Here is a 16,771-nt window from a genome sequence, read left to right on the forward strand (position 1 = left end):
CATCAGAATAAATGGAATAGAACTCCCTACAATTTAGGAACTGAAATTGCTGCCTCATACTTAAATGTGTAACATGTTTAGAGAGGAAAAGAAGAGAATATTTGGCCCTCTGGCCTTTGTGGCTTTTCATCAGACATGCTCAAAAGAAGGGGAGAAAAACGTGAGCCAAAAGAGAAATTTAGGATCCTTACACAAAATTCCTATTTGCAGCCACAGCCTGCCTATAAAACCAGCTTACAAAGCCCTCCTAGGATGCACTTGTGCTTCTGGGAGGATGTATACATCAAACAACTGTAGAGGGGGAAAAAAAAGATATTTTCTTAATGAAGGGAATTCTCTGAACATGCTCAATAAAGGGTTTGGAAGCCAAAAAAATGTCTGACTGCCCATTGTGAACAAAGTTTTTTGAGAAGGAAAAAGGATTGGTCTATCGCTTAAAACTGAATTCTGGAAAAAAAAATGGAGGAAAAAAAACACAAGAGAAAAGCAGAATCATTGTCACTGTTACACTAACCATTTTAAACTTGGCTGTTTTAAAATGGTTAGTGTAGAGACATGGCAGCCAGTGGCCCCTCTGGCTCAATAGCCACATAACATTGAATGCTCCCACTTGCCACAATCTTTTCAGCTCCCTCATTCTGACTGAGCATAATAAGAAATACACCTATACAAAAACTGTCAAATCTGACTTGAAAGCGACCTTGAGGTGGTAGCTAACAACATGATATCAGGATGGATCAGGTGAGGAACAGTCTAAATTCTACAGGCAGCCATCATAACTTAAATGGAAAAAAATTAATTTTTAACGTGTTAATCAAATAGTCTATTCACTTGCAAACAGAAATAAATACCTAATTCAAAATCTACTACTAAAATGAAATGAATCAAAGGGGAAAAAAGCAAGAGAATAAAATGAGCCAAAATGAAGATGCTATGGTAATTGATTTCTAATTGTGTCAGTTTCAGAGGGAAATTTGCAGACACACCAATATTCTGCATGAGGTAGTATTCAGCACTGAATAAGAAATAAGGATGAATTTGTAGCTTCATTATAACTTCTTTTTCAGAAATATTCTCCCCTACGTAACCCCATCCCCACTGCCTTACCCACCCCCCCCAAAACCCTCCCTCCTGCAAAAGAAAATATTCCTAGTAATGTATAATGCCAGGAACTCAGGCAAAAATAACTAAAACATTTAAAAGAGCAGACTTATCTACCTAAATTTAAGAAAATAAATCCTCTTTTGCATTCTTAGTGCTCTAACCTCTAAGCCTTTTTTTGCTGGATACTCTTGAATTTCAAAAAATGAAACAAATGAGAACATAACCACAAAACTTGTTTCTCTAGAAACAACTCTTTTAAGACCAAGGCAGAGCAAAGGTGACATATTTGTTTATTTTTAAATAATGAACTCTTAGGCTGCAAGAATACTATGTTGGCTAGTGAATATTAATAGACAGTTAATAAACAGGGGAGTTCGAGGAATGTTAAACAAACAAAAAAAGAATGTGTGTAACAAACTTGTTAATAAAAAAGGTGTATTCCTAGCCTACAGCAAAGAGTTAGCTAAATGTAAAGCATTTTTAATAGTTTCCTGTTCACATTTTTAATTTAAAAAAAGTGTTAGTCATAAAAAGACGAGTTCAAGTGTCCAAGTGTCTCCATTCAGAAGGCACAGTAATTGAATTAATGATGCTGTTACCTGTTACCTGTCTTTTCCTAAATGTACACTTTGTACTGCTTACTCTATCCCTATTTATAATCCTATGATACAGAGCAACATGGAGTTCTCAATTCCAGCCCATGACATGCTTTGCAGTCTAATTCTAATCGTGACGGGGAAACACTGAATCAGGAAGTGTGTGCCTGGAAAGATGCTTATTTAGAACTCAAAATAGATTCAGTCTTTTTGAGTTTTAGATGATTGGAGATAAGGAATTTCTAAGCCTGGAAACTGATAACTTCAGGAGCAACTTTTCTGTTCAGGGCCTGAAAATTAGAAAAATTGATCTCATAAAACTTTCAGCACAGTATTTCTGACAGCTGCAAATTAGATAGCAGAATATCCAAAAATGTCTTTCTGCAATGATCTATCATGGATCTGGGCAGAAGACTGAAAGTCAGGAAAAATACCCTGCAACGTGGTGAGCAACCACTCCCTGGGTAGACTCTGTGAGTGAGTATCCTCCAAGTACTCAATTCATATGTGTGGTGTTACTCATTCACTTGTTGTCTCAGTTGTTTGCACTTTGTTTTTATCTGTAGTTTTATTTTAGTTTTTTAAGGAAAAAACACCAACTTCTAAAAGCCTTTTGCCATCACCACACACATAGCAATTTGCAATATCAAATATGACAATAGCACAGCTAGCAAAAGGGTTCTTAAAGCAGGGGTGTCCACAGCAAAGTAGCGGCATCGGAAAGTACTTGAGCTTCAGAAACAACCATTTGGGGGCTTGATTTCACATCACTGAATCAATGAATAGTACACAATAAATGACCATTAACTTGTCTACACTACAAAACAGTGGCGAGCCTATTAAAGGTGTCCAGAGCTTTTTTTTTTTTTTTGCTTTTTTTAAATGTAATCCTCCACAAACAATGGTAATTTTTATTATAATTTTGACATACAAAAATATATAAATCCAAACACTTAATACATAATACTTTTCACAACTGAATTTGTCTCTGTTTCCCCAACATCAAGGCCCCATGAACAACTCAAGCCAAAGCTAATTTGCTCCAATGGAACACCCCTGCTGCCTGTTGAAACGAGAGGGATTGTCACAGAATGATAGTCACTTATAAACAATACATTTAGGGAAAGCTCTGAAATACAGCCACTCAAGAACCAACCATTGGTGAGCAATTAAAACGATCAGCTCCTGCTTCTTTGCTAGCCAGCATGGTTTCTCTCTCTTCTTCCCCAAGACTGATTTAAAGAACGATATCCTTCAGACGCTTCACGCCAGGAGACTCTTTGTCTCGACCTTCCTTCAGAATAGGGTTGACCTCATGCACGACTTTCTCGCCATCAGCTCCACGGGGTTCAGCTTCAGAGGGACGAGAAGGGCCATTGTTGACATACTGCTCCAGATCGCGGGCCGGGGGCGCCAGGGCAACGGTGTAAGACACAGAAGGCTTAGTAGGCAGAGGGCTCTTGAGGTGCAGAGGGGAGGTGACAGGGCTAATAGCCTCACAGCCATTGCCTGCCTCCCGGATAGCGCCGTTGACTTTGGGGCTGCAGATGGTCACATCAACAGTCCTCCTGCCTTTCAGGGTGGGCCTCTCCTCAGCTGGGTGGTCGCTGACATCCTTTCCAAAGGTTGCGAAAGTCCGCTTGGTGGGGCCGCAGTCATCATAAGCTTCAACATCGGCAGCAGTAGCTTCAATGGACAGTGCAATGATGTTCCTCACATGCTCAGGGGACTTGGAGCGGGTGGGCATGGGGTTCCGGGGCATCCAGCACCTGTCAGAGTGGCCAAGAATCCGGCATTCTTCCCTGCAATGAAATCCTTCATTCTGATCTGTTTGGAGAAAATAAAATGTCAATTTCATCAGCTTTTCCCAGGAATCATTGTTAGTCCCCAGTGTTCTGGTTTCTTAGGTACCCACAGGCCCTTCTGGGAAATGATACTTTTAGATAGTCCTTTGTTGCCTTTTGGGACAAGTGTGAAGAATTGGATTTTTAAAAAGCTGCAGATCTCCCCCTCAATACCCTCCCCTCCTTTTTTATTTTTATTTTTGTTGCCGCTCCCACTGCTGACAAAACTAAAAACCGAAAGGGAAACACAGTGTGATGAAAAAATATATTTTTAAGAAGTTTATCCTGACTGTAAAGGTGCTGAGAGTCAGCATTTTTATCAACAACTCCTGTTAAAAATCAACTGTGTTTGAAAACTGGTTCCAGCAGAAGAGGGAGTGGAGGCAGAGCAGGGAATCCAACAGTCGGTATATCTGAGAAGTTTTGGCCATGTTTTTGAGCAATAGCACTGTCAACCACATTCCCACCCTACCTGTTAATGATAGGCAATGCTTAATTTTAGACTAGTAACACTGCTTTCTTTGAAAACCCAATCACGTCACTTCTTTTTGACCACCAGTCCCACCAGCCAATCTCCTCACTAAACCATTTACATAATTTCATTTCCCATCAGAAGGAATATATTGAGATCTCTTCCCTACATGTGACCCAGAAGGTTCAATTGGCCTTATGCACACATCACTCATAGATTGAACATCATTTAATTATACCCAACTAGCCACCCCTCCTTATCTTTCTTATCTGCAGTTTCATTAGGGTCATATTTCTTAAAATAATTCTTTCATGGATTACTTTAACCCTATCATAGAAGATCTCAGCAAACAGCATTCATAATTATTGGCAAGACATGCTTTGCTCTTTTCATATCGGTTCATTTAGAGTTAAGGTTTTAATTTGGCTCTCAGAAAGGCTTTCTACAGGGGCTTCACTAAAGCATGGACCCAGGGTTAACGTCTACCTGTCCACTGGAAAACTGTTAATGTCTGGTTTACAGCTCTAGTTTTCCAGATCAATTTATATTTGTTACATTCTTGCATGAGGATGACCTAATGAAAATTTTCATCACATTGCACAATGCATCAAAATATTAGCAGCTTAACATTTATAGAAATCCTTGGGGCAGGATCGGAGGAGGTGGGGAGACCAGAAGAGATCGCAAGGACAAAAAAGTACATGTCAAAAAAAAGTTATAAATATGCTCTGTGGCTGCTTTTTTTTTTTGCAGGAAGAAGTCTGCAATTCAGGGTCTTGCCTGATATTAGTCTATATATAACACACCTTCCTTATACAATTGTATTTCTGTGTTTTAGTCTGTTTCTTGATTTTTTTAAAGAGTAAATGACGGAGCAAAGAGGCACTGCTCTTCCTCAATCATCGAAAGTTATTTTGGTAAAGGGGCGCTTGGGAGGGGGCTCAAGAAATAGTGGTTGAATTGGGTGTATACTTCATCATTTGGAGAAAAAGTGTTAGAAGCAGCTAAACGTCAAGGCCTAATCCAGGCTGAGTCCAGATTTCAACACAACTCTGGAAATGGCCTTTAACCTAGTCTAAAGTATGGAAAGGCCAACCAAAGGTAAGACTTCCTTCAATGTACCTGGACACAATTTGCCGACTTATCTTTAGGATGGCCATTTTAAGCCCCCTTTCAGTACTGAAGAATGAAACTTTCAGAATTTTGCAGAGGTGCAACCAAATAGCAAATGAGCATTATCACCAAGAAGATAAGTGCCTTCCCCATACACAGGACAATGCTTCTGCAATCTCCAGCACAGTTCCATGTCACGGTTGCCTGGCCACCTCTGCAAAATGAGGGTTTGTCAAAAGCCCTTTCTCTGCCTCTTCCCTGAAAACTCTCAGTGCTGCCATCTGATAACTTATCATTATTCAAAACACATATGTTCTTAGAGAGTGAAGTAAGTCAGAAAGAGAAAAACAAGTATTGTATATTAACGCATACATGTGGAATCTGAAAAAATTGGTATAGACGATCTTATTTACAAAGCAGAAATGGAGACACAGACGTAGAGAACGAACATATGGATACCAAGGGGGAAAGGGGGGGTGGGACAAATTGGGAGATTGGGACTGACATGTAAACATTATTGATACTATGTATAAAATAGATAACTAATGAGAACCTACTGTATAGCACAGGGAACTCTACTCAATGCTCTGTGGTGACCTAAATGGGAAGGAAATCCAAAAAAGAGGGAATATATGTATACGTATAGCTGATTCACTTTGCTGTACAGTACAAACTAACACAACATTGTAAAGCAACTATACTCCAACAAATATTTTTTTAAAAAAACATACACATATGTTCCTGGGAGGCAGAAAGTATGAAAGTATGGGAAACATGTTGGGATATACTTGGGAAACACTTTGTGTAGACCCAAACATTATGAGTGGAAGAGTCTATAGCTGATCCACCCACATACAATTTCATCCAAATCTAGTGTTTTCCCCAAGAGACCCCAGGATCCCTCCAGTAGGAAAGAATTCACACCTTCAGAGTTTCCCCAAAAGATGCTTGTTCCTCAACATTTCCTCTGAGGCTTATCTCATAACTCTATTTAGAGTAATAGCTCTAAAGAATTAGTTTGAGTGTTTGTTTGGAGGTGGGGAGTAAGGAGGTGCAAGTGGGGGAACAGTTCAATAACTAACTTCCATTTCTATAACTCTGAGTGAGCTCCCTGGAAATCAGAAAAAAAAAGAAAAGAAAAAAATGTCTGGAAGGCTGTGGGATCCCTATCCTTTTTGTCCACAAGTTAGGGCACAGAGGCAGAGAGGCCTTAACCTTTGAGCCATGGAACCACAGCCATATGACCAGCTATGAAGAGGAAATCCCAGCTGACCTTCAGACTGATATTACAGGCCACTTGCTCATACACCCAGAGCAGAACAGTGATGAATGACAATCTAGTAGAATCTTCTCAATAGGCTCAACATAAAGCTCTCTTAAGTTTCTTTTAACTTTTTAGTTTCAAGTAGCTATCTTAAAATTTGAAGGGGTAGTTCTTTTCTCAGCACAATTCATTAAGAGAACGCCATTCATGTGTCACCCCAAATCCACATACAGTGCTCCTTCCCTATGGTAGGCTGCTTCAAATGAACAACATAAGGAGACCTGGATCCCCAGCATACACAGAGGGCAGAGACCCCAGAAGTAGATACCTCTAAGATCTTATGAATTGAGAAAGACCAGAGCAGGGAACTCAGTCATCTCAGAAGCTTCTCTGCAAAGACAGTGCTTGCTTTCAGCTTGCCCACTGCCTAAGTGAATAGATCACTCTCTGGGAAGAGAAAAAGGTAAACTCACTCAGCACCCCCAGGAACGCAATCGGTCTAAGCCTACACACCAATCTCACTAAGCCCACCTCAGCCCTTTGGGAGCTAGAATAATATGCAATTTTCTTCGGTTAATTATGTGTACATATTAGGTACACTGCTCTTACACCATGCAAGTGAAGACTTGAATCTGAAAGACTCATTTACTCACAATGTCTCACTCCTGGTTTAGATCTGATCTCTTTATTTCCTTAAATCCTTACCAAGGGCAGTGACTTGCTGCTTATCATTTTAGTATCAAACAACACTCAGTGACATTAGTGTCCATACTATTGAAACAAAATCTAACCTAGCTTTAGTGTTTATAGACATATGAAATATGAAAGAAAATATGGAGAATATAGATGGACAGAAAGAATATCTTCCCAGCCCAAGGTAACCTACATTCATAAATGCAATGCAGATGAATTACCTTTAAAAATCAGAACTTCAGTTTAGTAAGGAAATTAAGTGTCCTTTAAAAGTGAGAGGGGGGAACTTCAAGACAGCGGAGGAGTAAGACGTGGAGATCACCTTCCTCCACACAAATACATCAAAAATATATCTACATGTGGAACAACTCCTACAGAACACCTACTAAATGCTGGCAGAAGACCTCAGACTTCCCAAAATGCAAGAAACTCCCCATGTACCTGAGTAGGGCAAAAGAAAAAAGGAAAAACAGAGACAAAAGAATAGGGAGGGGACCTGCACCTCTGGGAGGGAGCTGTGAAGGAGGAAATGTTTCCACACACTAGGAAGGCCCTTCACTGGCAGAGACGGGGGGATGGGCAGGGGGGTGGGCGGGGAGAAGCTTCAGAGCCACAGAGGAGAGCACAGCAATAGGGGTGCAGAAGGCAAAGCAGAGAGATTCCCGCACAGAGGATCAGTGCCCACCAGCACTCACCAGCCTGAGAAGCTTGTCTTTTCACCCGCTGGGGAAGGTGAGGGCTGGGAGCCAAGGCTCGGGCTTCGGAGGTCAGATCCCAGGGAGAGGACTGGGGTTGGCTGTGTGAACACAGCCTGAAGGAGACTAGAGCGCCACAGCTAGCTGGGAGGGAGTCTGGGAAAAAGTCTGGACCTGCCTAAGAAGCAAGAGACCATTGTTTCAGGGTGCGTGAGGAGAAGGGATTAAGAGCACCGCCTAAATGAGCTTCAGAGACAGGTGCGAGACACAGCTATCAGCGCGGACCCCAGAGACGGGCATGAGATGCTAAGGCTGCTGCTGCCGCCACCAAGAAGCCTGTGTACAAGCAGAGGCCACTCTCCACACCTCCACTCCCAGGAGCCTGTGCAGCCTGCCACCGCCAGGGTCCCGTGATCCAGGGACAACTTCCCCAGGAGAACACACGGCGCACCTCAGGCTGTTGCAATGTCATGCCAGCCTCTGCCGCCACAGGCTCGCCCCGCATTCCGTACCCCTGCCTCCCCTTGGCCTGAGTGAGCCAGAGCCCCCTAATCAGCTGCTTTAACCCCGTCCTGTCTGGGTGGGGAACAGACGCCCTCAGGCGACCTACATGCAGAGGTGGGTCCAAATCCACAGCTGAACCCCAGAAGCTGTGCGAACAAAGAAGAGAAAGGGAAAGGCTTCTCCCAGCAGCCTCAGGGGCAGTGGATTAAATCTCCACAATCAACTTGAGGTACCCTGCATCTGTGGAATACCTGAAGAGACAACGAATCATCCCAAAATTGACACAGTGGACTACGGGAACAACTGTAAACTTGGGGTTTGTATTCTGCATCTAATCTGGTATCTGGTTTTATGTTTATCTTAGTTTAGTATTTAGAGCTTATTATCATTGGTAGACTTGTTTATTGATTTGGTTGCTCTCTTCCTCTTTTTAATTTATATATATATATATTTTTTTTCCTTTTTCTCTTTTTGTGGGTGTGTATGTGTATGCTTCCTGGTGTGAATTTGTCTGTATACCTTTGCTTTTACCATTTGCCCTAGGTTATCTCTGTCCAGTTTTTTTTGGTTGGGTTTGTTTTGTTTTGGAGTTTTTTTTAGTATAGTTTTTAGCACTTGTTATCATTGGTGGAATTGTTTATTGGCTTGGTTGCTCTCTTCTTTCGTTCTTTCTTTTTTTTATTACTTTTTTAAATTTTTAATTTGATTTTATTTTTTATTTTAATAACTTTCTTTTCTTTTCTTTCTTTCTTTCTCTCTCTCTCTCCCTTTCTTTCTTTCTTTTCTTCCTCTCTCTCCCTTTTCTTCTGAGCCGTGTGGCTGACAACGTCTTGGTGCTCCAGCTGGCTGTCAGGCCTGAGCCTCTGAGGTGGGAGAGCCGAGTTCAGGACACTGCTCCACCAGAGACTTCCCAGCCCCATGTAATATCAAATGGTGAAAGCTCTCCCAGAGACATCCATTTCAACGTTAACACCCAGCTCCAATCAACGACAAGCAAGCTACACTGCTGACCAAACAACTAGCAAGACAGGAACACAACCCCACCCATAAGCATAGAGGCTGCCTAAAATCACAATAAGGTCACAGACATGCCAAAACACACCACCGGACGTGGTCCTGCACACCAGAAAGACAAGATCCAGCCTCATCCACCAGAACACAGGCACCAGTCCCCTCTGTCAGGAAGCCTACACAACCCACTGAACCAACCTTACCCACTGGGGGCAGACAGCAAAAACAAAGGGAACTACGAACCTGTAGCCTGTGAAAAGGAGACCACAAACACAGTAAGTTAAGCAAAAAGAGAAGACAGAGAAAATCACAGCAGATGATGGAGCAAGCTAAAAACCCACCAGACCAAAGAAATGAAGAGGAAACAAGCAGTCTACCTGAAAAACAATTCAGAGTAATGATAGTACAGATGATCCAAAATCTTGGAAATACAATGGATAAAATAAAAGAAACATTTAGCAAGCACATAGAAGAATGAAAGAGCAAACAAACAATGATGAACAACACAATAAATGAAATTAAAAATTCTCTAGAAGGAATCAATAGCAGAATAACTGAGGCAATAGTACAGATAAGTGACCTGGAAGATAAAATAGTGGAAATAACTACCACAGAGCAGAATAAAGAAAAAAGAATGAAAAGAATTGAGGACAGTTTCAGAGACCTCTGGGACAACATTAAACACACCAACATTTGATACAAAAACAAGACCCGTATATATGCTGTCTACAAGAGAACCACTTCAGACCTAGAGACACATACAGACTGAAAGTGAGGGGATGGAAAAAGATATTCCATGCAAACGGAAATCAAAAGCAAGCGGGAGCAGCAATTCTCATGTCAGACAAAATAGACTTTAAAATAAAGACTATTACAAGAGACAAAGAAGGACACTATGTAATGATCAAGGGATAAATCCAAGAAGAAGATATAACAATTGTAAATATTTATGCACCCAACATAGGAACACCTCAATACATAAGGCAAATGCTAACAGCCATAAAATGGGAAATAGACAGTAACACAATCACAGTAGGGGACTATAACACCTCACTTTCACCAATGGACAGATCATCCAAAATGAAAATAAATAAGGAAACATAAGCTTTAAAAGATACATTAAACAAGATGGACTTAATTGATATTTATGGGACATTCCACCCAAAAACAACAGTATACACATTTTTCTCAAGTGCTCATGGAACATTCTCCAGGATACATCATATCTTGGGTCACAAATCAAGCCTTGGTAAATTTAAGAAAATTGAAACCATATCAAGTATCTTTTCCGACCACAACGCTATGAAACTAGATATCAATTACAGGAAAAGATCTGTAAAAAATACAAAAACATGGAGGCTAAACAATACACTACTTAATAACCAAGTGATCACTGAAGAAATCAAAGGGGAAATCAAAAAATACCTAGAAACAAATGACAATGGAGACACGACAACCCAAAACCTATGGGATGCAGCAAAAGCAGTTCTAAGAGGGAAGTTTATAGCAATACAATCCTACCTTAAGAAACAGGAAACATCTCAAATAAACAACCTAACCTTGCACCTAAAGCAATTAGAGAAAGAAGAACAGAAAACCTCCAAAGTTAGCAGAAGGAAAGAAATCATAAAGATCAGATCAGAAATAAATGAAAAAGAAATGAAGGAAATGATAGCAAAGATCAATAAAACTAAAAGCTGGTTCTTTGAGAAGATAAACAAAATTGATAAACCATTAGCCAGACTCATCAAGAAAACAAGGGAGAAGACTCAAATCAATAGAACTAGAAATGAAAAAGGAGAAGTAACAACTGACACTGCAGAAATACAAACAATCATGAGAGATTACTACAAGCAACTCTATGCCAATAAAATGGACAACCTGGAAGAAATGGACACATTCTTAAAAATGCACAACCTGCCGAGACTGAACCAGGAAGAAATGAAAATATGAACAGACCAATCACAAGCACTGAATTTGAAACTGTGATTAAAAATCTTCCAACAAACAAAAGCCCAGGACCAGATGGCTTCACAGGCGAATTCTATCAAACATTTAGAGAAGAGCTACGACCTATCCTTCTCAAACTCTTCCAAAATATTGCAGAGGGAGGAACACTCCCAAACTCATTCTACGAGGCCACCAACACCCTGATAACAAAACCAGACAAAGATGTCACAAAGAAAGAAAACTACAGGCCAATATCACTGATGAACATAGATGCAAATATCCTCGACAAAATACTAGCAAACAGAATCCAACAACACATTAAAAGGATCATGCACCATGATCAAGTGGGGTTTATTCCAGGAATGCAAGGATTCTTCAATATATGCAAATCAATCAACGTGATACATCATATTAACAAATAGAAGGAGAAAAACCATACGATCATCTCAATAGATGCAGAGAAAGCTTTCAACAAAATTCAACAACCATTTATGATACAAGCCCTGCAGAAAGTAGGCAGAGAGGGAACTTTCCTCAACATAATAAAGGCCATATATGACAAATCCACAGCCAACATCGTCCTCAGTGGTGAAAAACTGAAACCACTTCCACTAAGATCAGGAACAAGACAAGGTTGCCCACTCTCACCACTGTTATGCAACAGAGTTTGGGAAGTTTTAGCCACAGCAATCAGAGAAGAAAAAGAAATAAAAGGAATCCAAATCAGAAAAGAAGAAGTAAAGCTGTCACTGTTTGCAGATGACATGATACTATACATAGAGAATCCTAAAGATGCTACCAGAAAACTACTAGAGCTAATCAATGAATTTGGTAAAGTAGCAGGATACAAAATTAATGCACAGAAATCTCTTGCATTCTTATACACTAATGATGAAAAATCTGAAAGAGAAATTAAGGAAACACTCCCATTTACCACTGCAACAAAAAGAATAAAATATCTAGGAATAAACCTACCTAAGGGGACAAAAGACCTGTATGCAGAAAATTATAAGATACTGATGAAAGAAATTAAAGATGATACAAATAGATGGAGAGGTATACCATGTTCTTGGATTGGAAGAATCAACATTGTGAAAATGACTAACTATACTACCCAAAGCAATCTACAGATTCTATGCAATCCCTATCAAACTACCAATGGCATCTTTCACAGAACTAGAGCAAAAACTCTCACAATTTGTACGGAAACACAAAAGACCCCGAATAGCCAAAGCAATCTTGAGCAAGAAAAACGGAGCTGGAGGAATCAGGCTCCCTGACTTCAGACTATACTGCAAAGCTACAGTAATCAAGACAGTATGGTACTGGCACAAAAACAGAAATATAGATCAATGGAACAAGATAGAAAGCCCAGAGATAAACCCACACACATATGGTCACCTTATCTTTGATAAAGGAGGCAAGAATATACAGTGGAGAAAAGACAGCCTCTTCAATAAGTGGTGCTGGGAAAACTGGACAGCTACATGTAAAAGAATGAAATTAGAACACTCCCTAACACCATAGACAAAAATAAACTCAAAATGGATTAAAGACCTAAGTGTAAGGCCAGACACTATCAAACTCTTAGAGGAAAACATAGGCAGAACACTCTATGACATAAATCACAGCAAGATCCTTTTTGACCCAGCTCCTAGAGAAATGGAAATAAAAACAAAAATAAACAAATGGGACCTAATGAAACCTAAAAGCTTTTGCACAGCAAAGGAAACCATAAGCAAGACAAAAAGACAACCCTCAGAATGGGAGAAAATATTTGCAAATGAAGCAACTGACAAAGGATTAATCTCCAAAATTTACAAGCAGCTCATGCAGCTCAATATCAAAAAAACAAAAAACCCAATCCAAACATGGGCAGAAGACATAAATACACATTTCTCCAAAGAAGATAGACAGATTGCCAACAAAGACATGAAAGAGTGCTCAACATCTTTAATCATTAGAGCAATGCAAATCAAAACTACAATGAGGTATCACCTCACACAAGTCAGAATGGCCATCATCAAAAAATCTACAAACAATAAATGCTGGAGAGGGTGTGGAGAAAAGGGAACCCTCCTGCACCGTTGGTGGGAATATAAACTGATATAGCCACTATGAAGAACAGTGTGGATGTCCCTTAAAAATCTAAAAATAGAACTAGCATAAGACCCAGCAATCCCACTACTGGGCTTATACCCTGAGAATACCATAATTCAAAAAGAGTTATGTACCCCAATATTCATTGCAGCTCTATTTACAATAGCCAGGACATGGAAACAACCTAAGTGTCCATCGACAGGTGAATGGATAAAGTAGATGTGGCACATATGTACAATGGAATATTAGTCAGCCATAAAAAGAAACAAGATTGAGTTATTTGTAGTGAGGTGGATGGACCTAGAGACTGTCATACAGAGTGAAGTAAGTCAGAAAGAGAAAACAAATACCGTATGCTAACACATATTTATGAATCTAAAAAAAAAAAGGTTCTGAAGAACCTAGGGGCAGGACAGAAATAAAGATGCAGACGTAGAGAATGGACTTGAGGACACAGGGAGGGGAAGGGTAAGCTGGGACAAAGTGAGAGAGTGGCATGGACATATATACACTACCAAATGTAAAATAGATAGCTAGTGGGAAGCAGCCGCATAGCACAGGGAGATCAGCTCAGTGCTTTGTGACCACCTAGAGGGGTGGGATAGGGAGGGTGGGAGGGAGGGAGACACAAGAGGGAAGAGATATGGGGATATATGTATATGTATAGCTGATTCACTTTGTTATAAAGCAGAAACTAACACAACACTGTAAAGAAATTATACTCCAATAAAGATGTTAAAAAAAACAAAAGTTAGAAAGTCACAACACAAAGTCCCTTAAGAATAGCAATGATGACAAACCAGATATAAAAAAGCAAAGAGACGACTTCTGGAATTGCCTAGAACTGTTAGAGATTATGTGCCTGCCATCATGTAGTATTGTGGCTGGGGATGGAGGTATGTGACTAGACAGGAACCATTTTGTATCATCACAAATTAACTGTCAAGGTGCTGGCTCCAGTTGAAATAGAGGTAACCTAACAATTCACTAATTCCCAGCTAAGGTTCCTCTTATGAGCCTATTTGTGACTCTATACCTTGCTACATCTTTCTCTGAATGTATTACCCTGAGCCTAGGCAAAGCAAAGTGTTAAGACTAAAATCCACACAGAGTTGTGGAAATGTAAACACACTAACATGTACAGATGAATAAAAGCAGGTGTCTTTAATTCAAATACACACATGATTAGGGGTGAATGATGAATTTGCAAATTGGTTTTCCCTGCTTCTGAACTTGTTCTTAGGATTTGCAAATAAATAAATAAATAAATAAAGAGAGTCCATAAGTTTGGAAGAGGACACAAATCTTGAGGCCATGGAACTCCTTAGTTCAAAACAGATCAGATTATTTTAGACAAAAAAATAAATAAACAAAATATAGAGAAAAAATAAAGTTTCTTCAATCTAGGTAGTAATAAATATATTTTTGGTCACAATCTGTCATTAGGGACTTTGGTAAGAGACTCCCAAAACCTCTGGCCAAAAGAAAAAGTAAATAAATTTTAAAGCATCAGTCTTATGAGAACATGGGAGGCATAAGAGGCCGCAACGCCTAAGTCATGATGGATAAGGAAGTAATTCAAATAGTAAAAGAACAGAATATGTTACTTTGTGCAGATAATAGCAAAACTTTTGGCAGCAATTACTACCCTCCTCAGGATGTGAAACAGCTGTCTCTTCAGATGTGGGCAAACAATATGCTTCCACACACTGGAAAGAGCCTACCCAAGGTCCCAACCAAAGTAAAAAAAAGAAAATGATGAAAACACCATCTCAGGCTTTGCTAAAACTTTCAAAGTCTTGGTGGAATAGAAGGGTTGAGAGGCTCTGTTGGGTTTGTATAGATGTTCAGCCGCAATGGATGTGTTCAATAATGCTGGCAGTTCTTTACCGTGATTCAGAGTTTGGTGTATTAACTCAAAGATCCCAATGATCAGAGACAAAACTCCAACACTAAAATAGTTCAAGGTAAGAATTACAAGAGCAATGTGTTACCTCCTCAGAAGTGATCTGCAATCAATGAGGCAGAAAGGGAAAGTTAAAGTGAGTTCCAGTTCCTGAGAGCTCAAGTAGTCAGCTACTTCTAAGTAGCAGCAGTAACATAACTTAGAAGCAAGTGATGCGTAAATCAGAAAAGCTTCCTGGATCGTACTCATATATATCCACTTAGCTTACCCTGTGTCACCCCATAAACAAAATAATCTAAGACCAAAGTGGGGCCATTTTTTGTAAGATACAATAGAAGGGATTGTGGCAAAGATTATGAAGAGGTTAAATGCTGTTAAAATTGATCACATGCACCTAATCAATAAAACACAACTGTTGAGAAGTGTCCCCTCTTGACTTAGCTAACTCCTACTCATCTGAAGCAGACATAACAAACTGCCTACCAAACATCCATATCTATATTTTTAACATCTTTATTGGAGTATAATTGCTTTACAGTGGTATATTAGTTTCTGCTTTATAACAAAGTGAATCATTTAGAAACAGAACCCCACTTCTGTTAGGACTGGCAATGTGCCAGCTAAAACACTACATTTTCTAATCTTCTTTATAGATAGGAGTGGCAATGTAACTAAGAGTGGGCCAATGTTATGGAGGCAGGATGTCAAGAAATCTCCTTAAAAGAGGTGAGCTGACTTAACTGGGGGAACTTTGTCCTTATTTCTCCCTGCTTTGTCCTGTCTGGAATGGAGACATAATAGATGGAGCCACAGCATCCATCTTACTACCATGAGGCAACTCTGAGGATGGAAGCCATGTGCCTATGAATAGCAGAGTAAAAAGATATAAGGACAGTGACTGAGGTAAACCTACCTCACTAGACATGAACTTTTTTTAAATAAGAGGAAAACTAAGCCTCTCTCTTATTTCATTCACTGATTTCTTTCCCTTAGTGAGGGAAGAGGATGTTTATTACCAGCAGTTGAACACTATTCATATCTGATACATTATCCCTAAAGTCTCCACTTAAATGTAACTTCCTCAGGGAATCCTTGCCTGATTCCTTAGATTAAGGTAGGTCCCATACCACCTCCTATATAGCACTCATCATACTTGTAGTTACTTGTTTAATATCTATATTCAATGCCAGCTTGTAAACTCTAAATGAGCAAAGATTATATCTGTTTTGTTCCCTCCCATGCCCACAGAACCACAGAACCTAGCAAAGGGCCCAGCAGAAAGCAGGTACTCAATAACAGTTTAATTTAACTGAATGAAAAAGGTACCCAAAAAGGTGATGGCAACAGAACAAAGAATCTTGGTCAACGCACCAGATACTGTGCCACTAATACAACTCCTAAAAGTGGAAATAACTAGTATATTCTATTTAGTAGAAACACCAAGGAAACCTGAAAAAGAAACTATGTAGCTTTGCTGAAGGCAATAAAGTAAATGAACACTTGAGAAACATTGAAGTCA

General features: G+C 39.7%; 1 protein-coding gene across 2 annotated transcripts in view; it reads right to left on the minus strand.

Moving 5' to 3' along the window:
• Nucleotides 1-2,641: 2,641 nt before the first annotated feature.
• PCDH19 (protocadherin 19) overlaps nt 2,642-16,771 on the minus strand; it is a 103,193-nt gene continuing 89,063 nt past the window's right edge. For both annotated transcript variants that reach the window (XM_036839977.1, XM_036839976.1), the window contains exon 5: nt 2,642-3,527. In XM_036839977.1, the coding sequence (XP_036695872.1) occupies nt 2,938-3,527 (590 nt within the window). In that variant the 3' untranslated portion in view covers nt 2,642-2,937. The remainder of the gene's footprint in view (nt 3,528-16,771) is intronic.

Source organism: Balaenoptera musculus, chromosome X, assembly GCF_009873245.2.
Source record: "Balaenoptera musculus isolate JJ_BM4_2016_0621 chromosome X, mBalMus1.pri.v3, whole genome shotgun sequence".
NCBI classification, from domain to species: domain Eukaryota; kingdom Metazoa; phylum Chordata; class Mammalia; order Artiodactyla; family Balaenopteridae; genus Balaenoptera; species Balaenoptera musculus.